General features: G+C 38.1%; 2 protein-coding genes across 8 annotated transcripts in view; one reads left to right on the top strand and one right to left on the bottom strand.

The window, feature by feature from the left end:
* The window catches only part of Spn (Spinophilin), a 420,033-nt gene that overhangs the window by 190,138 nt on the left and 203,453 nt on the right, over positions 1–26,442 (top strand). For all 7 annotated transcript variants that reach the window (XM_067786891.1, XM_067786895.1, XM_067786894.1 and 4 more), the window contains one exon: positions 279–1,969. In XM_067786891.1, coding sequence (XP_067642992.1) covers positions 331–1,969 — 1,639 coding nt within the window. In that variant the 5' untranslated portion in view covers positions 279–330. The remainder of the gene's footprint in view (positions 1–278; positions 1,970–26,442) is intronic.
* The window catches only part of Ir68b (Ionotropic receptor 68b), a 30,580-nt gene continuing 25,792 nt past the window's right edge, over positions 21,655–26,442 (bottom strand). Inside the window, 1 exon segment of the mRNA XM_067789128.1 lies at positions 21,655–21,820. Coding sequence (XP_067645229.1) covers positions 21,655–21,820 — 166 coding nt within the window.

Raw genomic sequence — 26,442 nt, 5'->3', positions numbered from 1 at the left:
AGAAAATATTTTACTTTAGTTGGAAACTAAGCAAATAGTTAAAGGTAAAAGCAGTTCTGTTAACATACTGTCTAAAAATAAAAGCGCGCTATTTAAGGTGGCCACCACTGTACATACATATGTATAACAGTTCAGTATGAGTAACAAATTGAGACAAATTTTGAACATCAAATTTACGTCAAGGATATTTAAAAGGATATTTTAAAATTAATTCATTTGTTTTTTAATATATTTGTTACAATCGAAATTGAAATTTCTTGTGTTTTGTCTAATTTTAGACGACTCCGTACTTACCGCCACTTTTGAGCATCAAATCTCTTTGCCGCCAAAATGGAGAAACCCATACATCCGACGCCAGTTGGTAAAGTTTCACAAATTGCAAATCTTTTCCAACGCAAACCAATCGAAATACAGCCAGTCGAACAATTGAGCGCCGCAGCTGCAGCTGCTGCTGCCACCGCCGCCGCTGCCGCTGCAGCAAATCAACAACAACAACAGGCAGGTGGTGCTCCTGCAACCGTAGCACGCACCGAATCACATTCAGCACGCTTTAATAATGCACGAGCACTTTTCGAAAAACTCGGGGTGGAGAATAATTCTAATTCGAATGTGAAAATGTCACGTTCTGGTTCACGTGACGATAATCTTTGTGAAGGTAATAATTCCGATCGTTCATCGTCGCGTTCATCAGATCGTTCAATATCGCCACCTAAACGACGTTCACCATTTCCACCCGGTTGTAATGTAGCCGCCTCTTTGGCGAACAATAACAATTGCGCTGCGCAAGTCAATGGCGGTTTGGCGTTGAGTAATAGTAAATTTATTGTAGAACCTGGCAGGAAGTTGCATCACAATATTGGACGTCATAAATCTGAAGATGGTGTGCTTTGTGGCCCCTCAGTTGGCGGTGGTTTAAGTGCCATATTTTCGGCAGCTGCTGCTGGTGGTAGCGTAGATAAGCCAGAGAAACCAGAACGTAAATTTAATTCACGCGAGCTAATAGAGAAGCAGAAAAAGTGGACTTCACATTTTACAAAAACAAAATCAAATCGTACACATAGCGATCAAAATCGCTGCGATATCATACGTACCGTACCAGGTACTACGCTCTTTTCGGGTACGGCCATACAACCGAAAGAAAAAGACAAGGAGAGAGATAAAGAAAAAGATCGTGATCGTGAACGTGAACGCGATCGTGACCGTGAACGTGAGAAAGAAAACGTAAGTGTTGGCGTTACCTCACCCAACGTCAATCACAAGCCAACAGCTGCCAATAGTATTGCTATATCCAATATGGAACAGTTACGTTCGCCAATCTTAGCTGCTACACACCAGCACCCGGAACAGCATCCACCCAGTCCACCGGTACGTCATACAATCGTACCGCCTGAGATAAAACCACGTAGTACCAATAAGATTGGTAGTCCAATTAAATCTCCACCATTGCCACCCATACCAGCTGCCAAGCCAAAAACTGTCAGTCCAGTTAAATTTAATCCAGAACGTGGTGCGCGTTCACCAACAAAGCTGCCCGATGTTACACATCAACCGCCGCCGCCACCTGTCAAATCAGCTGCTGTCACTGCTGCGCTGCAACGTTCACTCGATCAACAAGCTGCTACCGCTGCCGCTTCTGTTGCCCCCGTGCCACCGGAAAAACCACGTAAAAAATCTATTGATCTCATTGAGGGTGAGGAGCGTTTGACACCCTCTTCACCTACTTCAGCGTCATTCCATTATGTGGCTGCCAAACGTGGTTCGATGGATAGCCTTGGTGGTGCTGCAAATGGTTTAAGTGGTAGCATTAATTCGGCTACGTCTTTATCGCCAGCCGCTAGCGCTTCATCAGGTCCAGGTTCACCAGTACATACTGAAGATGAGAAGCAAGAGAATGAGTCGACTGAGAAATCAGAAATGCAACAACAGTATTACAATAGTATGCCACGTACGCGTCGTAGCGAAAAAGAGGGTGAGTACAAACTTTGAATTTGAGAACTATTCATAGCGTTAGAGAATGTGCATAGGTGCATAGCGTTAGAGAGATTTTGAATATGTGTGAAAAAATAGCGAGTTACGCGGCTCAAATCTAAATAAGTACTCCCGGGGAGTTTATTCTCATCTACGTATACACTTTTTGTGAGAAAGAGGAAAATCTCCAAGGGAAATTTTATTTAGAATTCGGTTGATTTTGTTACCTTTCGTTATAGCCACTGCCAAAACTGCGAGCACTCCTACTATTTTAAGGTATATGAGTTTTAATTCCCCTGTATAGTTGAAAAAGTTAAAGTAACACTAGAAGGACTCAATATTTGAACCCACCTACCCTATCCAAAGGCCTCCGAAAGAAGATATCGAATAGGTATTTTCTTCACTATATTATTTTCTTATAAAATATCTATGCAACCAGGAAAATCTCTTTAAGTAAACGAAGGTACAATTATGTAAGATCGGTTGTGGGTTAGCAATGGAGATCTATCTGATAGCTCTCTCATTTTAAATCAATTTGTGACATTAACTTTGCAATTTTACTATTTGTGAAGAAGGCTAGCCGTTCTTTCAGTCAGACGGCTCTTCTAATACTTATATGGTCAAAGATTCAACTTGTTTGGCTGATTTCCGATTGGATGGACAGTGGAGGTATATGTGAAAATATTTCTGCCATCTTTTGTCAAAATTTGGTCTGGTTTCGGCGTTGCGGACGTTTTCGATGGCAGTTTTTCTTACTACGAGAACGTAAGATGGCACCGAAGATGGCGAAACGTCGAAATCGCTTGTGACCAGTCCAAAGGATAATGTAAACTCCCTCTTATATAAGACCACTATGAAATACATCTGAAAACACCAAACAATTTGTCGTAATTAACATGAAGAAAACCAGAAACAATAGGAACAACAATAGATAAACAAACTATAAGAAGCAAACAACTACATCAGAAATTACTAAAACGATGGAAAAAGAACGCTAAAAAGAGGAACAACAGTTACAGCGACAACAAAAGCAAGAAGCAGAGAAAAGGAAAAAATATAGCAACACTATCATCAGAGTCTTTAACAACAACCACAAGAATTAGAAAAGATAATAATAAAACATACACCACAACAACAGTACTAACAACAACCGCAGCACCAACAACAACACCAGTACCAACAACAACCACAGTACCAACAACAACCGCAGTACCAACAACAACAACAACAACAAAAGTAACAACAACAACAACAAAAGTAACAACAACAACACCAGTGACAGCAACAAAAACAACACCAGTAACAACAACAGTAACAACAACAAAAACAACAATAGTAACAACAACAATAAAAACAACAACAATAACAACAAAAGTTACAACAACAAAAGTAACATTAACACCAACAATGACAACAAAAATAATAAAAACATCAAGAAAAATTACAACTATATAAACAACAACTATAAAAACAACATTAACAACTACAACATAAGTATACCAACATTCATAACAACAATAATAATCACACCAATAATAACAACAACAAAAATAATCACAACATTAACAGTAACTACTACAGCATTAGTAACAGCAGCAATGATAACAACAATAATAACATTGGTCCTGACCTCAAATAAAATTAAATTAAATACTTGACGCGACTTGCATCCGAGGAGATTCAGGCAGAGCTTCTCTTCCAATTTGCGCCGTGCGCCTTTTAATTCTCCCTACAAATTGGTGGGACGAGACCTACATGTTTTATGCCGGCTCCGAACGGCATTTGCAATCCAGATGAATTTTCACTGACAAGAAATCAGAAATACACCCGGAGTGTTTGCCAAATCACTTCCGAGGGGCGACCCCGATTAGAAAAACTTGTTTCTAAATTTTTGCTGCTATTTTGCCCGTGAGTTGAACCCAGGACACTCGGTGCACAAGACGGATCACGCTACCACCATACCACGGCTGTCCTGATCTTAAAGTCTAGCTAATTCCTTGAGGGTTGTTAGAGCCTTCTTCAGATGGGCTCAGTTAGTGTTTCCAATCAGAACAGCCCATTGATGATTAATTAGTGCTCTGTTGACACAGGATCCTGTTAGCAAAAATTTTTTAGGTCGTTATAAGAAATATCTTCATCAAATAGACCAACGCAGGCAAAAGTATATCCTTAGACAGCGATAATTTTAATAACTTAAGCTTTTGTAACTTTGATAATGGACATTGTTAAGAATGTCTTTAAAGGTTCAGTTGGTCTTTAATCTTGCCGTTGTACTCTTTGCATTCTTATCATTCACGGCCAGAATGAAGGTCATGTTTTGGCGCCTTAGGACTTGACTATACTGAGAGCGACATTCAAACTATTTTACTTACATACATATATACCGGCCAAAAAATTTTGCTATCCAATCAGCTGATATAATCATATTGCTAATATTTGGAATAATGTCGAAAGGTTCCGTTTGGCACTTTCCACCCGGACAGCATTGGCGAATATTGGACAGGTACACCAAGAAGAGCAAATTAAAGTTTCTACCCTGAGCAAGAATATCCTCGTACTCACTTCCCCTAGATACCGCTGGATATGTTATCAATCCAATTCGTTGTTCGCTATTGCTATATATATTCATATATGACCTCCCTCATAACATGAAGATGGATCGAACAAAAGTTAACTGCACTGCCAAGTCCAACAGTATACTTACAGTTAGTTGACACTAAAATATACACCAGGCGGCATATTATGCCATATTCATAACCATTCAAAAGTTCAAGCACCTCTGCGCCGCCGTATGCCGGCTAAAACAAAAAAGTCGTCGTCATCACAATAACCTAGCTAGCGGCTTTTCACGCTCACCACAACCCTTAGACCAAAGCTTGTTTAGAACAAGTAAAGGTGTCTAAGTTCGGGTGTAACCGAACATTATATACTCAGCGTGAACTTCAATTGTACATTTCATTTCAGATAAATTACTTTTCTACATAACACGTGGCACCGCCCGTTCAAAAACAAATTTCTCCCCATTTCCTCTTACAATAAAACTTGATAAGTGAAATATCATTGCTTCAAAACTATTTTTTGCTTATTATTCTAGTCTAAGACCCTTTTAAACTTGTTTTACATCTAAGCTGCCGTGGTCTTTAACCGATCCCGTCCATTTTTACTAGAAATATTTTCTTCTATAAGGAAAATATGTGTACACAATTTCATTACGATATGTTAATTTTTCTTCGATTTATGGCTCCAGAAACATAGAAAATTGCTTAGTCATAAAAGGGGCGGTGCCACACCCACTTTCAAAAATTTTAGTGTTTTCCAATTTAATGTTATAATTCAATTTAGAATTAAAATTCTATTGATACAAAGCTCCTGTTCGCTAAGATATAACTTATTTTATTCGTCCACGACCCTTTTAAAAATCTTTTATATAAAAGTGGGCGTGGCCCTTAACCGATTTAGAAAATTTTTCTTCAAAGCATTCCTTATAGTAAAGGCCGAATTTTGTTACGACAGGTTTAACGATTTTTGATTTATGATTAATAATATTTGTAAAATTTATTTTATCACAAGTGGGTGGTGCCACGCCCATTTTAAAAAATGTTTTCAAATTTTTATCAAGAGTCTCAATATCAGTCCACACGTCAAATTTCAACATTCTTGGTGTATTATTTACTAAATAATCAGGTTTTTTGTGTTTTCCAAAATGTTATATATATATAACGTGGGCGTGGTTATCATCCGATTTCGCCCATTTTCAATACCAATCTATTCTGGGTCCAAATAAGCTCGTGTACAAAATTTGGCGAAGATATCTCAATATTTACTCAAGTTATCGCGTTAACGGACAGACGGACGGACGGACAGACGGACGGATGGACATGGCTCAATCATATTTTTTTTTCGATTCTAATGATTTTGATATATGGAAGTCTATATCTATCTCGATTCCTCTGTACCTGTACAATCAACCGTTATCCAATCAAAATTAATATACTCTGTGTGCAAAGCACGCTGAGTATAAGAATGAAAAAAAGAGTAACATAAAAAAACGCTAGTCCCAACGTGCATTCAGTTGCTGACATAGAAAAAAGGTAATTCATTGTAATGCCCCCGCGCGGCAGCTAACCCCACTCTACCGCGTTCAACCACATAACACCTTCCTCCAATCGTCTTCAATGAATATCCGTTTTGCAAGCGTTTCGTTCAGTGGTTAAGCAGCACACTTTTGGTATATAATAAAAATCGTGACTGCAAAACGCTAGACAAGCTGCGCTGGTTGGCGTGGTAAAGCTCGTGGGGCAAAGAGTAAACTAACTAGTCGGCAGACAAACTCCAATATGGGTCAAACATCATATCAACATCACAGCGTCACACAAACACATGCACAATAATAAAAAATAAAAAAACAAGTAAAGCGCATAGGAAATGACAATAAAAGCAAATAGCACACAAATAACCAAATAGTGACAACAAAGGCAACACCACCACCAGGCACATTTCAAATGCAGAAGAGGCCCACTGCGTTGAGGTGCTGAGCTTTGTTACTATTTGTATGCCTGTTCTTGCTATTACTTTTCTGGTTAGTTTTTCTTTTTTTCATATTTGCACTTGCATTTATTGCTGTTCAGTGCAAAAGCTTAGAATGCTGTCGCACACGAAAGTGTCTGCTTGTAGTTTTTTCTCTAAACAACGAAATACCTACAACTTGCCTCATTCTAAGTCCACTTTTGTCCCTTCTACATCTGATTAAGTATATCCCCTTAGCTTATTTAGCTGCGCTTCACATGGTGCCACCGCACTTCACTAGCTTGTGGTCTTTCGCTAGCTAACGTATTGTGTAGTGCACATTGTACACAAAATCTTATTGAGCCACCACCTCCACTGCACCGCCACTACAACACCACAGCGACTTTGTATTTGTATTGAATTGTATTTCTTTGTAAATTGTATTAATGCCAAATTAAGAATTCCGATTGCAATGATGCGTTTCTGATTAAACATTCGCGCTTTTTATACAACAAGCGTACATTGGCATGGTACACTGCAAAAAAACTGAAAACTTGATAGTTTGTATTGAAAGCTCTGTTTTTTACAAAAATGCAAAAGGACATGTCGATTTACATTGGGAATCTGTGGAGAACCGTTTGTCATCGGCATGAAAAATAAAAAAGATCTTCTCTGTTGGTTGATCGCTTGGTGTGCTGTCTTGTGACCACAACTCGTCAGAGCTGTCAAAATTGAGAATGAATTTGATATAGTACACTCAATTATTGTCCTGCTTATGTGATTATTTTCAAAATTCATTATATTTTTAAGTTTGTAAAATATGCAATCTACAATGAACTGATAAAAAAATTTGATTGCTTTTTTGTGTGGTAACAAATTGTAATCAAGGATTGCAGCAGAAAATTGATTGCAATTACATTCATACAAATAATTGGAGATTGCAATCTTAAACAATCTACGATTGTAAACAAAACGTAATTGCAATAATTAAAAATATAATCATACTTGATTAATCTCTAATATGATTGAAATGTTTCTTGTTATTTGTGATTGCAATATTTAGCAACTCTGCAAATCGTAAATGAACTTATAAAATATGCTGCAAAAACAATGGTAGATTAAAAAGTCACTGAAAACACACCAATTTACCTCATTCCATTATTAGCATTCTCCGCTCCCGCGACATGAAAAGCCGATACATGTCGAGCTAGCTAATCGACTATCATTTCCCCGTATTTTATGTGCGGCTCGGTAGAGCTTTGGTCCATTCTTTGTAATACTTAACTATACTTGATGCTATCATGCTGACCCGAAGAACCATGCTGGACTTCACATTCAGAGCCTCTGTGGCCCACAACCCTTCGTCGAGATGGATCAATATTCACTCAGGTACATAGAACCGAATGCCGGGAAAAGTGCTAAGTGGCCCACCTCGATTCCGCAGGTTGAAAAAGATCTAATAACCGCTTTGGACGCATGACGATATTTTTTGCAACTCCACCGTGCTCCTCCAATTTAGGATACTTGCAGCCATTTGCACCTGTGGACTACTATTGATAAATGCCGACTCCGCTCATGCGTTGTGCTTAAGACTCTTCCGGGGGCATTTCCGGGGCATTTTCCCAAGCTCTGGGCAGAAGATATTCAGTCTTTTTATTTATTTGGAAGATGCAATGCTGACATTCCTCCGTGGGTCGAGATACTCGAAGTATCTTACAATCATAAGTCGGTCGGTTTAGGGAACCCATATCTTGGCCTCAGGCATCAGGGAGGTAAGATCGACTAGCTAAAACCGTGCGATTGTAAGTTGCCTATGGGGATGGAACATTTAGATATTTCATCTATCAACATATCCGAATCATTCTGATCCATGACAATTAATATCTCCACCTTTTGGCAGTAGTCTGGCGCCACAATCATTGACTTTTAGGTCTCTTCGTTCATCTTCGCATGTATAACCGGATTCGCAAAATCAGCCTCCTTTAGGAACACTGAGTAAGCAGGAATCTCTTTGTTACCACTCATTAGCTTATTAACCTCTTTGCTACAAATCATGCAATAACAACGGTCCACAAAATACCCTGGATAAGGAGAGTTGGGTGTTTTTGGTCTCTATGTCTCGCCGCCCTCTTATCAGGCGGAACGTCGTAAATACAAGCTCCTAAACTACTCAGCTATATAGTCGGACGTTATGCATTTCGGCTATTCCTGCAACGTCATCAGCACAGTATGTACCCTAGTGAGAGACCGTTTTCCCTAAGTCGGCAGTTATCGTTCACGAGAGTAGAAAAATCGAGTTTTTAACTGCATACACCTTATATGAATACGTTGGAAAAAATTCAACGGGAACCCTAAACCGAAACAGGTATGATGGAACGAGTTGGGCATGAAAAATTTCAGGATTTCATTTAGTTTATAGTTCTGGGTTTGTAGCTTACTAATCCGAATATTTGCGGCAGATTTCATAGTAACCTCTTTGTAAAGCTTAACTATCCTATTGACTGGTTTGTATCTGTCTACTAACTGGTTGGGCAGGATAGCCGGGTGTACTTTTAAGTTCTTGAGGCTAAATACTAAAATACTTAACGAAGTCAACAAACCTTAGAATTTTTAATTGAGAACGTACAAGACAATAAACAGAACTGAGCAGCAAAATAGCAGTGACTATTTTTTTTTTTTTTTATAAAATTCTGTCAACTGAATTCGTTTTTTTTTAGTTTTTCTTTAATAAAAGAAAATTTTGTTGAATTTCGTAACTGAAACAATATTAAACAATCTCGAAAACTTTTTTGGAAAAATTGTTAAAATTCCAGAAAATTTCATAAAGATTTCAAATTTCTGATTTAGAGTAATGAGTTATTATTATTATTATTATTAATAGGTCTGGAAGCACTGCGACCTTTGTGCAGATCTATTGTGCAAGACCTTTCAGCCTAATTTTGTATCTGGAGGCTCTTGATGTATCTAAGTACCTCTTCAGGCTTTTTACATATCACACATGGATTAAGAGTCCCACCACCTAGATGGGATAGTCTCTGCCTAGCTAGAGCGACGCATTCGCAGAGAATGTGAACCGGCGTTCCATCATCCAGCTCACAGAAACGACAAATTTGGGTATCAGATAGATTTAATGTATTTAGGTGATATCGTAGACCGCAGTGTCCCGTGTAGTGCGCAGTAAGAGTTCTTAGGTCCTCCCTGCTTAGGTTAATGAGTTTGGCTGATACTTTCGTTGCCGGAAGTATAAACAGTTTGGCCTGCCTTTGCCCTGGGTAATCAATCCAGTGACGTCTGAATTGTTTAGTTTCCCAGTTACTTATAGTTTCCCTGGTGTGTGCTTTTGTGAGTCCACAAAAGGGCTCTGGACCATAGAATGCTGATGTAGCACCCTGCTTTGCTAGGTAATCTGCATGTTCATTACCTTCATGTCCCTGATGTCCGGGAACCCATCCCAACAAAACCTTGTTTTTGGCTCCCAGGGCATTAAGGATTTCAGTGCATTCATCCACCAGCTTAGATGTAACTATGTAAGATTGCAAGGCACGCAGTGTCGCCTGGCTGTCCGACATAATGTAGATGCTCTTCGATGTTGAGCCTCTTGCATGAATTTCTGCCTGAAATATGGTGGGGTAACATCCCATTGGTATCGATTTTTTGAAGTTTGGTCCATAGATGCCAGCTCCCTGTTCTTCCGTCATCGAATTTCGATCCATCCGTATACCAGACCTCTGAGTCAGGGTCGTAATGAGTTCCATGGCAAATATATGTATAATCCAATCTCAAAAGCGTTTTCGAAAAAAGTTTTTTTCCAGTATGCAGTTTTGTAGCGTATTCATCGGCAGTCTAATATGGTGCAAGTCATAGGTCTCTTAAAATCTGAGAATCCTATAACTTGTATTTTGTTATACTAAAATTGCTTGGGTTATAAAACTGTATACTAAAAAAATTCAAAGAAATCGAACTAAAAAGTTGAAAATTTTGGTAAAATTTTCTCGAGTTTTCGAATTTTTTCCTAAACGTTTGTGAGATGGGATTGCACAGTTTCAGCTACAAAATTCATAGAATTTTTATTTTAAAATATTGAAAATAAAAAATGGAAGAGCTTTATTGATAAAATATGAAAAAAATTGGAAATGCTATTTTTCTGTTCGCTGCTGTACTTATATAGTATCCTCATCTTATACATATATTTGCCTGTGTGGTGTCCTTTGTAACATTTTTGTATTCTGACGTTTGCGTATGTAATACATTTTTTTCGCATCAAATCACACACTCGCATTTAAGTTTATAACCATATTCAGCGATGGTATTATATAATTTAAAAGTTTTTTCATTTATGTATGCATGAGTGATTGTTAACAATTATCTGTAAGCTTTATGTTATTAAAAGTTTTGTTTTTACGAGTTGGTAGACATTGTACAATAAAAATAAAAAAAAATATTGCAAAGTGAGTCTGCTCAACCCTGTCTGTGTGAATTTGTAAATTTTATGAAATGAAATAAATTTATAGTGCAAACAATTTATTTAACAAATCATCTAGCATTTTGTATATTGTCAGAACCGCCTGAACTGCTAAAATAAGACAACCGATATTTGTTAGCGCTTAGCTCCTCTGATAATGCATATCTTTCAGAAGACCGTTTGAAGTATTAGAATATCTAATACCAAGGTCAGGCGTCTCAAGAATGATAAGCTCCCCCGGAAACTCATGTTGTTCTTTATGATATAACATTTTCTAAGATTTAGATTCTTTGATACGGTATCCAAGCAGAAATCCTTTGAAATTAAGTACAGTTATTCAAAAAACGATGCCATTATTTATTCTCGTTATATCCCTCTGGTTTACGTTGGCTGAGTTGCCCAGATTGTTGGGCCGAATTGTATGTAATCTCGCTTTGTAATAATCTTTCAAAACAGCAATCATCAAGAACCAGTGAGCACACGCCAACATGGCAAACCGAACACTGTAAAACAACGATGCTCGTCCAATTGCTCTTTTGGCTCCACATGGCTCCCAACAATATCTTTTTGGCTCCGGGTGGCTCCCAACAACAACCAAATCGATTTTGGTAAAAAAACACGGAAAATGGTGCATGCCTTGAAATTCGAAGGAATTTAAAATTTTTGTCACACAAGCAAGACAATCAATCGAAATTCATTCACTTTGGTTCCGGAGCCGGTAAACCAAATTGATTTTGGTGCAAAAACACGCAAATGATGCGATGAAAATCAAAGGAATTTAAAATTTTTACTTTGGCCAATAAAGCAAACTGATTTCGATAGTAAAACGCGCTTAAAAATTCAAGTGAATTTCATGTGCCAATTAAATGGGAATCTATTAAAATTCATTCACTGCTCATCAGCCTGCAATTGCTGCTGTTTAGTTGTATTTCGTTGCGTTCTTGTTCGATTTATATGCTGTCATTCTAGGAAGGAGATTGTTGTACTTTTTATTGAAGTTTTTGTAAAAATTAAATTTTTGCAATTCCGAGAAGGAAGGCTGTAATTTTTTTGATGCTGTTGTCGTATGACTCCGTTATCCAAATTCTTCGAGCACCTTTGCTGTAAAACCCTACCTAACATATTCGCAATGTGAGAACAATTTACGTCATAGAGCTGATATGGGCGAAAATAGAAAGCAAATCAAGGCAAGGAAAGTAAAAGGAAAAAAATAAGAAAATAAAAAGAAAGAAAAAAATAAAAGGAGGGGAGATAAAAGGAAAGATTATCGAAGTTTTAACGGTTTGTTATGAACGAATTATTTGTTGTCGACGGGTAATAGGCGTACGAGTTATCGGTTCCTTATAGGTGTGTTATCGATGAGGTGTAGAGAAGTTATCGGTAAAAAACGTAATCGATGAGCTATTGGATTTTTTTCGACGAATTAATAAATAATTATTACCGAAAACTTATCAAATTATTACCGAAAATTAATCGATTATTTACCGAAAATCTACCGGCGGCCGCCGTGGTGTGGTGGCAGCGTGCTCCACCTACCACACCATTGGTCCTGGGTTCTCACCCCGGACAAAGCAACATCAAAATTTTAGAAAAAAGTTGTTTTAATTAGAAGAGAGCTTTTCTAAGCGGGGTTGCTCCTCGCCAGTGATTTGGCAAGCAATCCGAGTGTATTTCTGCATGTAAAGCTTTTCAGTGAAACGTAATCTCGCTCAGCATAAAATTTCTTCGGAGGTTGTTCGCGCTTTACATTTATTTTATTTATATCGATATATTTTCAAAAAGTTATCGATTAGCTATCAATTTCGGTTTCTTATCGGAGTGTTACCAATTTTTTAAGGCTGTCTTATCGATTTGCTATCGAAAACTCATAAGTAAAACATCAACATAAAAACGATGACACATCTGTAACCAATAGATAGCAAGCCTATAAGAAGCGGATTATCGTAACTTCTTCAAGTCAAGTTTTTAAACAGACATAAACTGTGATAATTTTGGAAAATGTAGCATTTAGAACACCTTATTTGCAGTAATTAAGAGAAAAAGTTTGCTTATATTCAGGTATTTAGTTATTTTTTCTACATTTAGCTTCAATATTGATACAAAGATTGAAGGTATATTAACGAAATACAACTCTGATCTTCCTGCTGTTCTTCATTCAACTCCATTCGACTGTCTTCCTTTACTGCATTTCACTGTATTCGCAACATAACCTCAATTTAAATTTCCAAACTATATGGTGAACAATGGTGATAACAAACCGATGATTCGACAATAATAGTTCGTTATCGATAATAAGACGATATTTAAAAAGTAAAGTGTCGGTAACGTTTATTTCCGATAAAGAGACGTCTAATCTCTTTTCAGAAAGTCCAAAATCGTTTGTTTCTGGTAAAGTGGCCTCTGTTTGGACTTTACGATCCGTGACCTTATGTCACCTCTCTTGCATGACAATTTCAGAAAAGCTGAATGGTCATAATGTCAATATCGTTGACATTGTAACCATTTGAAATTTGATATAGTATGGTCGTAACCTTGTGGCCATTTGAAGTCATAAAGTCAGTTGACCTTATTAACGATATACGCATAGTCGAGTCAGTATATTTTTAGGTAAAATTCAGACTTTCATAGTATTTGGCCCGAAAACCAAGCACCCAATTCAGTTTCGTGGCGAAATCAACGCCCGAATCAGCGGTGAGAGAGAGATTAGGGTTACTGAAAAGAAAAAAATAAAAATGTGGAAGAAATAACTCTTCAAAATTTCGTTCTCGCCTTCTCGCGAGATTCTCGAATCTCGAATTACTCGTAAGGCGCGCGAGCTTCTCGACATTCAACTTAATCGATTCATTGGCTGTTTTATATGGAGCTTAGGATTTCTTGTGGAGCACAAGCCAAAATGACCGCAAAACCACAAGTAAAAAACACCGAAATGTATAGAATATTGCCAATGCAGCGACTGAGTTGAAAGTCGAGAAGCTCGCGAGTATTACGAGTAATTCGAGATTCGAGAATCTCGCGAGAAGCCGTGTTCTTGGTGTCTCGTTGAAAAATAAAATATTGCGAACAAAATTATATGTATAATAAATATGTTTTGAGTTAAATGTCATAGGAAGCAATATAATCAACAAAAAAGTTACAAGTAAAAAAAAAAAAAAAACAAGTGTATAAATACTGTATCGACACAGCGATTAAGTAAGAATGTCGAGAAGCTCGCGAGATTTACGAGTACTTCGAGACACGAGAATTTCGCGAGAAGTCGAGTTCTCGGGTCTCGAAAATATCGCTTGTGTTCGAGAAGAAATCGTAAGCTCTAGTTTTAATGTAAAAATTTAATGTAAAAGTAAAAGTGTAAAAGTTTAAAAGAAACGCGACAAGGCCTTGCTTTTCGCTTCCAGCTCATTTGCTTTAACTTGCCCACTGTTTATTCGAGTAACAACATCGGAATACTCCTAGTGGAGCGCTGTGCACATGTGCATTGCTCTTGCTTAGAAGGTATTTGATAATACCATTTCTAGAAAACCGAAAATATGATTTTTATTTCCTATTAGTTAGGAACGCCCCTGCTTTTAATTAATATTTTTCACGAAATGCATTTTTGAAGGTCGAATCTGCACGTTTGCTACGTCTATTAATTATCTGTTTCTTCTATTTCCGTAGCAATTATTCAATGACACAGCATTCGCTTTATTACCCTTTGTTATCCACCCACCAATGATTTAGACGGTTAACGTCTATAACTTGTATTTGTTCTTGCTTTTAGCCACACTTGACTTCGTTTCTTGTAACCAATTGTTTGGGAGACTTTTGCTAAGCAAAAACATATGAAGAGCTTTGCCGGTTTTTCCTTGGCTGAAATTTTACTCTTCAGTAAGCAGGAGAGAGAACATTTCATAGTTGCTGTGTTCTTTCCTACATACATATAAGGTGGAAACTTTTGTAGAAGCTTTTGTATGTCTAAAGATGTGTAGAGTTTTTGTGTTGTTGATATAACAGTTTGGAAGCACACAAGCTTTTTAAGTTTTCGCTGATTGTGGTTTAACTGAAGATGGCGCTGCTGTTGTTTCCGGTTTTATTAAAGTAAAGCTATTAACAGTTATAAGGTTTTTGTCATTAAAGCTATTAGTTTTCCAATTGTTCTTTAGATTGGCTCGAGTATTTAAGACATGCAAGTGGAATTTTGTTTGTTTGTGACTACTTTTGACTGGCTTGTGGGTTCGAATTCCGCTACATAGCCATAAAAAAGTTAGCATGTGAGCTACAACAACAGCACTACTCAAGGCAGGATATATTTTATGCTATACTATGAACTGTTATGTTTGGTTGAAGGAAGCTCATTGTCTACTTAAGCAACAAAACCAGGGTTCAAGTATATACAGACTATGGGTATTTCAGAAAAAGCTCAAGCAAGGTTACTACTTAAGACGATTTAGATGCTAATGCGGCTAGGTAAAGTGTGTAATAAATAAGATAAGCAAACTGAAGCTTTGAGTCTTTGGCACCAAAAAGGCAAAGGGTAGCAGTTGAAGCTTTCGGTTGTAGGAACGAATGATTTTCTAAAATATTAGGTATAATATTGTGGGGCTATAGTTGATAAAAGGGAGTAATATAAGTCATTGTAAGTACTGTTTGGTGCGCTCTTAGTACCGATAATGTATGTCCAAGCCTCTTTTTTATAGATGTAAGAGGATGATGCATCCTCACTGCTTCAGTGATGTCTGACGATGCTCCGGCCACTGATAGATCATCTGCTTTTTTTGCCGTCCATATTACTAGGACCATGTGCCCATTCCAGAATCAAAAAGACCTCTGTTCGTAGTACCTCTATTTGGAAGATACTAACAGAATTTGCAACCTAGCTTTAATGATGGTGTTGTAAGTCTACCAAGCGTGTCGCACTTAGTTGTCATCTGTTGCCTTTAGAGAATAAGCTGGACTGACCTCATTTTTATGTACAGATGATCCATCTAATCCGAAAGAGATGTTTGGTTAGGTTGAACTAGCCGATCATGGTTGAACTGGCCATAGTGTTAAAAGAATTTGTTTGACGACCAAACTGAAGAACCCAACCAGGTAGCAGGGCCAAGTATCGACCATATTGAACATCCTCGTCGATGACATCACGCTACCGACTGTCTCACATCCTTAAATCTTGGGTGTGACGTTCGATCAGGATCTACATTTTGGGGAGCATGCAACTGCAACTGTACCGAAAATCCAGAGACGTAATAAAATCCTCAAATCTCTTGCCGGCAGCACTTGGGGTAAAGACAAAGAAACGCTCATTACTACTTACAAAGCAATTGGCCGGCCGATTGCATGCTACGCTACCACGATATGATCACCAAGCCTAAAGGTTCACCAGAACACCGCCTACGCAATGAGGCGAGATTACTCCCCATTAGAGAGATAAATGAAATGCTAAACAAACAATGTCTGTTGCATACCCAGAAACCTGGGCATCCCAACATACATCTTATTGATGAGGCTACACCTCCCAGGGCCTTAAGGGGTCATCTCCGTAAGCAATATGAGCAAATACCGCACCTGAGAACACAGCTGTATGAAGAAAAAAAGCACAAGCAGGTCCTCAGTGATATCCATAGACAGGCGTCAGACATCTGTGTCAGGAATTGCACGGCGAACCCAGTACTTAAAGAAAAATACCCAGAACTAGCAGAAGAGCAACGCACTCTGCCTAGGGAAACGGGCGTCACTCTTCAATTGTAATGTGGAACCAACGCTTCTAACCTCCCGCTCATTGTTGTTCACCCTTGTTGAAACAGCAAGTTTCCTTGGACTCCCGTTAGAGGACATTGATGACAATTTGTGATTGGTCGCACCTATTGGATGGGGCGAAGCACTGCTACTACAACAGCAACAACAGGTAGCAGGACTCATGTTATAAAATATAAGACCTAGCATCATTTTCTGTTTCTATTAACGCCTTTCCTGCTTGATTGATCATATGCAACTCCTGACTTCTTTTGATTTCTCCCAAGCGGATTGGGACGTCTACCAGAGATTCATCGAGTGCTGCTTTAGCAACTGATCGGTCTTTTCGTTGTCTTCTTGCCCTTTATGACTCGAAATTTAGTAAAGATATAAGGTGTGACCTGATCCAAATCCGTACAGACGACAGATATTTTGCGCTTTCGGTATGAATCCGAAAGAGAGGCCCTGACCAATATTTTACCGGCGACGCTCGTTTCTCGGTCGGTACAGTTATGTTTTTTTTCTTTCTTTTCTTCCCACTCCTAAAACCAGTCCGAACTATGGATATACATAAGCAAAGGTTAAGAACCAGTATTACTAATACTTTAAATATATAGAATTTCAAATAAATGAATTAAAGAAGTAGTGAAGAAGGGACTGAGCTCTATCACGGGTTTAGGAGCTTAACCAAATTGTATGTTTCGCATTGGACGAGCAGTAGATCATCACACTATGCTTACTGTTCTTGTACATAAACTTGAATATGGGACCATTTTCTCATAGGCCATTTTGTCCGATATCATGTAGACCGACTGGTTGGTATCACCTTTTAGTTTTACTAAGTATACGGAGCAGGGAGTTTAACAGAGACTTCTGTTCCTACATCAATGTACATTTTGGATTCGTTGGTGAAAACTGTGATGTAGAATCTCTGAGTAAGCTTCCTATCTTTCCAGTTCTTCCTTGCAGGAAAAAATATCTTATAAATATGCAGTACATTTCTATTGTGACATAGGAGTGATTAACAGTAGGCAGCAGCTTCCAACTAATCTACTTATTGCGTTCATAAAGTGTCTGTCTGTCGTCTGTATAATTTAAATGCAAGCAAAGCAAAAACAATGCACAGCCCGTTCCTCACCTTACATTCGTACGATGTTTACACTATGGTAAAAATTAGAACTATTTATATGGTCTATATCATCTACGGCATTGTTGTTGGTATATATTTTTGTTGTTCTTGTTTGACGTTCACCAGTTGTCCTCGTTCCAGTGGACCACCAAAGCACAAACTTATGTCGGCTGTCGTCTTATAGATACTGCGCTTTGGTGTTGTCCGCATATCTAGTAGACTGACGTCAAATGCGTAATTTTTTAAATTTCTCAAAAAAATTTAGGTATGTATGTAAAATGGATATTTCCATGCAAATAGAGCCTATAAAACGCAATGCAATGCTTTCTCTGTTTACTTTAACATTTTTCTTCGCTATTGGGAGATTGGACTAACCAAGGTAAGGAAGGCTAAGTTCGGGTGTAACCGAACATTACATACTCAGCTGAGAGCTTTGGAGACAAAATAAGGAGAAATCACCATTTAGCAAAATTAACCTAGGGTAACCCTGGAATGTGTTTGTATGACATGTGTATCAAATGAAAGGTATTAAAGAGTATTTCAGGAGGGAGTGGGCCATAGTTCTATAGGTGGACGCCATTTCGAGATATCGCCATAAAGGTGGACCAGGGGTGACTCTAGAATGTGTTTGTACGATATTTAACATATTTACATATTTATTAACATATATATTCATCCTGACACAACAATTTTGAAAAAATTATTTAACAGTGCCAGTCACGTGTGATACAATAAGGTATTCTGATAATTAAAAATACTTAACATAAAAAAGGGGAGAAATAAGAAAATGAGAAATAGGGATACATTATAAAATGAAACACAAAGGGAGAAAAAAAAAAAAAATGAGGTATAAATATTTAGAAAAAATGAAATATAATATTTAAAAGTTGACATTCAATAATATAGAAGGTATTAAAATAGAGTTGTAGTGGTTAACAATCATTGTAAAAGCTAAACACTTTATTTGTAAATTGCAGTGTATTAGTAATAATCCTTAAACTAACTGTAAGTGAGTTCCAAAGACGTACCGCGTTGATAAAAAGTTGACGTTCGGATGTCAAAGTTTTGTGTCTAGTGTAAATAAGCAGTGCCGACCTTGACGATTGAAGAAACTGAAGCCTCTGGTATAAATAGTTTGGTTCCTGCGTATGAATAACCTTATGTATGAACAACACTGTTCTGAATTTTAACAAATTTTCAAAAGAAATATTTAACAACTTTACGGCATGCGCAGACACATGGTCAAATCGTTTTAGCCTAAATACGTATCTGGCAATGTTGTTATAAACAACATTAAGCTTAGTTTTACATACAGAGTCGCAATTAGCATAAATCTCACAGCCATACAGTAGCGTAGGTATTAAGTACGCTTTTGCAAGAAGAAGTCTAATGTGTAAAGGAGTGAAATACTGTGTTAACCAGAGTGTACGAAGCATTCCGTACACTTTACCTACTCTAATAATGATATGATTATTCCATGTCAGAGTTTGATTAAATACCAAACCAAGGTTTTTCGCTGAGTCAACATATTCAATAACTGCACCGTCTAGCATTACCTTGTCTAAGTTTCGTGTATCGAAGGCTTTTCTGCGAATGACAATACATTTAGATTTGGCAGGATTAATTGATAAACCATTCGCAGATGCCCATGCACTTACATTCGTCAATTCAGAGTTAATATGATTAATACACATGCCAACACGATCAAGAGGACAGCACACTTATAATTGAACATCATCAGCATAAATATGAACATTACAATATCTTAGCGCATTGGGTAAGTCATTAACATACAACACAAACAACAAAGGGCCCAGGATTGAACCTTGCGGAACACCCCTGAGTACATGTACAAAATTAGACCTATTGCCACCAACATACACAGCCTGAGATCTCTGCACGAGGTAGGACCTAATCAAAGCAGTGGCACGAGAAGAGAAATTAAAAAGATTTTGTAGCTTGCGACATAGAAGCTCATGATCAACTGAGTCAAACGCTTTGGAATGGTCGAGTAGAGTTAGAAAATCAAGATTATTTCCATCAATTTCCATCCTAATGCTTTCTATAACATCCAACATAGCCGAAATGCTACTTCGCTTCGGTCTGAAACCGGACTGACGGTCTGTTAGAAGTCTGTTATCATGCACATATGACATTATTTGCTTATGAAGGATACGCTCAACAACTTTAGACAAAAATGGTAGGATAGCAATGGGCCTGTACTCGTTATTTTCCTTATGTACAGGAATGATTTTAGCAACTTTCCAGCACCTGGGGAATACACAGGTCGTTAGTATGGAGTTAACTAGATGGGTCACATGTGACAGAATCTTTGGCAATATAATTTTGAGAAACTTCGCACTGGTTCCATCAAAGCCAGTAGCATTTGACTTCACGGAGAGTATGGGTTGCACAGTATCACAGTCATCAACACACATAAATTCAAGAGGACTGGCACCAACATTTACACGTTCATAGTAGTTGTCAAGACTAACACAAGGGTTTGATACAGGCAAACTAGCAAAATTAACGTTAATTTCATCTAAGTCAGAGTGAACAGGTAGGCTTTCTTTGGGTTTTCCCACGCCAATCGCCCTTATGGTATTCCAGGTTTGCCGCGAGTTCATTGCGAGGCTAAACTTTTCATCAGAAAACAAACTTTTCGCTCTTTTAATTGCTTTGTCAGCAGTAATTCGAGCCGATTTAAATTGGTTATACGTATCTGCAGTACGGTATCTTTTCCACCGCGAGTATGCTTTATTACGCACATTGACTAAATGTTTAATGTTAGCATTAAACCAAGTCCTACTGCAACGATTGACTACCTTAGTTTTTATAGGGACATAATAGTCGAAAAGCCAGTTGATTTTGTCCTGCAGAAAGTTTGTTTTATCTTCAACAGATGTGAAACTCCGTATGAGACTCCACTCCACCAACTCCACTGCAGCAGTAAGCGACTCATAATCAATTCGATTAAAATCACGATAAGTCACGGACACAGGTCTTTTGGTTGACTGGAAGTCGTAAATCATGAAAATTAAATCATGCTTTGAGAAACTTGAAGCAGACAATTGGTTATAGTGGAGGGTTTTTTGGAGGTCACTGACAAAGAATAAATCAAGGAGAGTGCTATTAGTACGAGTGAAGTGAGTAGGAGAAGAGGTGTTTGTCGGATATAGTCCAAGAGATTCCAAACTTAGTTTTAAACTGTTATCCTCAAGCAAATTGCTGTTGAAATCACCGGCAATTATGATATTACTGTAGTTGCCTAGTAGTGATTGAACGAATTCGGTGAAATCCATAAAATTCACCTGCCGATTGGGTCGGTATACACATCCAATAAGAAGCTTATCATGATTAGAAACTATTTCAACAAACACATATTCAACAGGATCACCTTCACTAGAAACACAACTTAATCTACTGGACAAGCTTTCCTTTACATAAATCGCAACACCACCACCATGTCCATAGCGATCAGCTCTGTAAAGTTTGTAACCACTTACTTTCACCACACTGTTACTATGGCGTGAGCTAAACCACGTCTCAGAAACACAAAGAACGTCGATTGCCGAATCTTCAAAAAGGTATCTAAATTCGTCAATCTTTTTAAATAAACTTTGAGCATTTATATGAATTATATTAAGCCCGCTTGCTTGCTTGCCAAGGACACGCAACATAGTATAAGTAGAGTCTTTGGAACTCATAACATTAGAAGAGGACATAGTCACTAAAAGGACTTTAAAAAAGAAACATTAAATTTACACTGCTATGCAACTCAAACAAAATGTAGTATATACTTAACAAATAAAATATGGGGGTAAAGTATGAACGAAAAGAAGAAATGAATACGGCTAGATAGAAAATATATAAAAAATATTTATTGATGAGATTTGTCAAGCTCCTGGTGATCGTCGCAAGTGTTCGGCTCAACACGAAAGGAACGGTCCCTGTCCGGACTATTGTTTTCTAGCTCCTTAAGCATATCAGCAGAGTGTATTAGACGTGGACCGGTATTATTAGAACATTTTATATAAACGAGACCCCTTCTTGTAAAAACAGATACAACTTTTTTCCGTTTTTTAAGGGTCAGTGCTTATTTGAAAATTTCATGGTTGCTTTTGCTCAGTGACTCGTTGACGTAGATGCGCGCATCGGAATTTATTCCCACATGCGTCAGGCGAAGGCCACCGTTCTTGTTTTGTCGCCTGAAATCAGCGACAGCTTTTAGTAGCCGATTTCTCTCTGTAGGGGATTGAAATTTAATTATAACAGCAGGGTCAACTTGGCTGCCAGGAATAGTTCCAGCTCGAAATATGCTTTTGAGTGGAGGCGGCTGAAGGTTTAGAGCAAAACAAAGATGGTTATGTATGTTTTGCAGGTTTTCAGAGTCTACACGAGGAATCCAGTGTACTCGGACTTCACAAGCAGCTGCGCGATTTTCGTACTTAGATAAACTTGATTTTAAAACGGATATTTCTGCTTCAATAGCCCCGATTTTTTCTGAAAAAGTCTCTAAGCGGGTCACTCTTTCCCTTAATCCTGCTTTCGGACTCCAAAATTTGTTTCGCAAACAACTCATTGTTTTTGACTAATCTTAGGTCAATAGTGCGTATTATGTTGGACGAGGCTTCACTTAAACGCGGGGTTTTCGGTTCTGCATCACTATTTAAAGCCTCACCACGACGCTTTCCAGCAGCAGATGACATATTAATAAACATTTTTGGATATTATTTAGCTGATTTAAAGCCTATACAAATGCAAACAGGCGGCAACACCTTTTTTGATGAATTAAATGCTTAAGAAAGACGTGTACGGGTGTCGCTGCGGCTGTTATCCAGGACTCATGGGTATCAAATTAAAGGTATTAATGAGGGTTTTAAAAAGGAGTGGCCCTTATTTGTATATGTGAAGGCGTTTTCGAGATATTGAGCAAAATGTGGACCAGGGTGACCGAGAACATCATCTGTCGGGTACCGCTAATTTATTTATATATGTAATACCAGGAACAGTATTCCTGTCAAGATTCCAAGGGCGTTTGATTTCGCCCTGCAGAACTTTTGTCATTTTTTTCTACGTAATATGGTAGGTGTCACACCCATTTTACAAAGTTTTTTTTAAAGCTATATTTTGCGTCAATAAACCAATCCACTTACCATGTTTCATCTCTTTTTCATATTTGGTATAGAATTATGGCATTTTTTTCATTTTTCGTAATTTTCGATATCGAAAAAGTGGGCGGCGTGGTCATAGTCGGATTTGGGCCATTTTTTATACCAAGATAAAGTGAGTTCAGATAAGCACGTGAACTAAGTTTAGTAAATATATGTCGATTTTTGCTCAAGTTATCGTGTTAACGGCCGAGCGGAAGGACAGACGGACGACTGTGTATAAAAACTGGGCGTGGCTTCAACCGATTTCGCCCATTTTCACAGAAAACAGTTAACGTCATAAAATCTATGGAGTTGAATGTTGACATAATTTACTTATATACTGTAAAGATATTCAATTTTTATTAAAATTTGACTTTTAAACAAATTTTTTTTAAAAGTGGGCGTGTTCTTCATCCAATTTTGCTAATTTTTATTTAGCACATATAAAGTAATAGCAGTAACGTTCCTGCCAAATTTCATCATATCTTCAACGACTGCCAAATTACAGCTTGCAAAACTTCTAAATTACCTTCTTTTAAAAGTGGGCGGTGCCACGCCCATTGTTCAAAATTTTACTAATTTTCTATTTTGCATCATAAGTTCAACGCATCTACCAAGTTTGTAGTCCGATTTCGTTCATTTTAAATAGTGGTCTGAGATGAGCGCCTAGGAACCTACATATCAAATTTCATCAAGATACCTCAAAATTTACTCAAGTTATCGGGTTTACGGACGGACGGACGGACGGACATGGATAAATGAATTTTTTTTTCGCCCAGATCATTTTGATATATAGAAGTCTATATCTATCTCGATTAGTTTATGCCGTTACGGATTACCGTTATGCGAACAAAGTTAATATACTCTGTGAGCTCTGCTCAGCTGAGTATAAAAAACAAGCCCGCGGGCGCTGATGGATTGCCTGCGGAGCTATACAAATACGGCGGCGAAGAGATGGTAAGGCGCATGCATCAGCTTCTTCGCAAAATATGGACGGACGAGTGCATGCCCGACGATTGGAATCTAAATGTTCTTTGCCCAGTCCACATGAAGGGGGTTACTGCAAACTGCACCAACTTTCGCGGAATCAGCTTTCTTAATATCGCATATAAGGTCCTGTCAAGTGTATTGTGCGAAAGATTGAAGCCCACCGTGAATCAGCTGATTGGACCTTATCAGTGCGGCTTCAGACCTGGTAAATCTACCATCGACCAGATTTTCACAATCTTAAAAAAACCGCGAAAAAAGAATCGACACACATCACCTCTTCGTCGATTTTAAAGCCGCCTTCGACAGCACGAAAAGGAGCTGCCTATATGCCGCTATGTCTGAATTTGGTTTCCCCGCAAAACTTATACGGCTGTGCAAAATGACGTTGAGCAACACCACCAGCTCAGTCAGCATTGGGAAGGACCTCTCCGAGCCGTTCGAAACTAAACAAGGTTTCAGAAGGGCGACCCCTTATCATGCGATTTCTTTAATTTGATGCTGGAGAAAATTATACTTGCTGCAGAACTTAACCGCTCTGGAATAATATTCTATAAAAGCTTGCAATTACTGGCGTATGCTGATGAAATTGATATCATCGGCCTAAACACCCTAGAAAAAGAAGCGGGTTTAATGGTGAATTAGCACAAAACGAAGTACCTGCTGTCATTGAGGAATGAGTCAGCGCCTTGGCAACCACGCTACTGTTGGCAGCCATAATTTCGAAATAGTAAAAGACTTCGTTTATTTGGGAACCAGCTCTAAAATCCAGCGAAGAATCACTCTTGTCAGTAAACGCTACTTTGGACTAGGTATGCAATTGAAAAGTAAAGTCCTCTGTCGGCAAACGAAAATCATACTCTACAAGTCACCCGTCTTGCTATATGGGGCAGAAGCATGGACCATGACAACATCAGATGAAGCGGCTCTGGAAGTGTTCGAGAGAAAAGTTCTTCGCTATATATGGACCTCTACGCGTTGGCGATGGCGAATACCGAAGAAGATTTAACGGCTGCGCTGGCTAGGCCATGTTATGCGAATGAAAGATGACGCTCCGGCCAAGAAACTGTATCGGAACCCGCCTATGGAAGCAGAGGTAGAGGGCGGCCCCTACTTCGTTGGGAGGACCAGGTGGAAAACGATTTAAACTCCCTTGGTGTGACCAATTGGCGCCGGTTGGGAGAGATAAGGAGCGACTGGCGCGCCTTGTTGGACGGCCATAACCGTTTAAACGTTTAAGCGCCAATTAAGTATGTAAGTAGACCTATCCGACGTTGTCCTGCGCGATCCTTGCTTTCAATTTTAAAAAGTTTTAAATCTGTCCCTCCCGCGTTAGCGATTAACGCGACGTCAGGTTCCTAGGCATCTCGCAGCACCCAATCTATAAGACAGCCAAGGGTTGGGCGGTTTTTGCCACTTAGGACCACTCAAACTTTAAAATGATTTAAAAAATGACAAAAAAAAATGGTAATATTAATTTGTTCATACATATGTATGTTAATTCAGACAATTATGAGAAATACCGACAAGACACAATCCAGACATCCCAAAATCCTGACACAGCATAACAAAGCAAAATCCCTACAACACATTCCAGACAAATTTCATTATTACGCATTACGTTTTCGCAAAAAGGTTTTTTGCGCAGAAACACTGTGGATCGCGTAGCCGGTGTTGGATCGCCGGAGGCCCCCTACGCAGAAAAGAATTTTGCGAAGAAATACGGTGGATCACGTAGCCGGTTTTGGATCGGCTAAAGACTATTTCTCTATTTCGCTACCTTGTAAGTCGGAATTATGCTATATACCTAATTTTTTTTCTTTAATTAAAAAAAAAATAAATGTAAGGCGCGATAACATCCGAAGAGATCTAAGGCCGAGCTTCTCTTCCAATTTGCGTCGTGCTCCTCTTGATTTTTCCTACAAACTGGCGGGAGGGACCTACTTGTTTTATGCCGACTCCGAACGGCATCTGAAAGGCAGATGAGTTTTCACTGAGAGCTTTTCATGGCAGAAATACACCCGGAGCGCTTGCCAAACACTGCCGAGGGGCGACCCCGCTTAGTAAAAATTTTCTTCTAATTGAAAAAACTTATTTCTAAAATTTTGATGTTGCTTTGCCCGGGGTGTGAACCCAGGGCATACGGTGTGGTAGGCGGAACACGCTACCATCACATAATTATTTCTAGTCTATTTTTTATTTTCGTTTTAAAACAAAACAATTTTTCTAAATTGAACAACTTCAAAAAGTTGGATAAACTATAAAAAATAACAAAACTAGCAAAGAAACTTAAAAAACTAAGGAAAATATAAAATAAAATAAATAACTTAAAAACTAGGAAAAATAAAAGGAAAATACAAAAAATTTAACAAAAAAATGAATTTGTAAAAAATAGCTTTTAAAAGTTAAAATAAGATAAGTATAAAAAAATAAAAACAGTAAAATATAAAAAAGAATTAAAAAATTTTCAAATATAAAAGCATACTAAAATAAAAAAAAAAAATAAAAAAATTTAATTAAGAATAAAT

This window comes from Eurosta solidaginis, chromosome 5 (assembly GCF_040869045.1).
Source record: "Eurosta solidaginis isolate ZX-2024a chromosome 5, ASM4086904v1, whole genome shotgun sequence".
Lineage (NCBI taxonomy): Eukaryota > Metazoa > Arthropoda > Insecta > Diptera > Tephritidae > Eurosta > Eurosta solidaginis.
The sequence above is the reverse complement of the archived record's forward strand: the minus strand, read 5'-3'. Positions and strand labels throughout refer to the sequence as shown.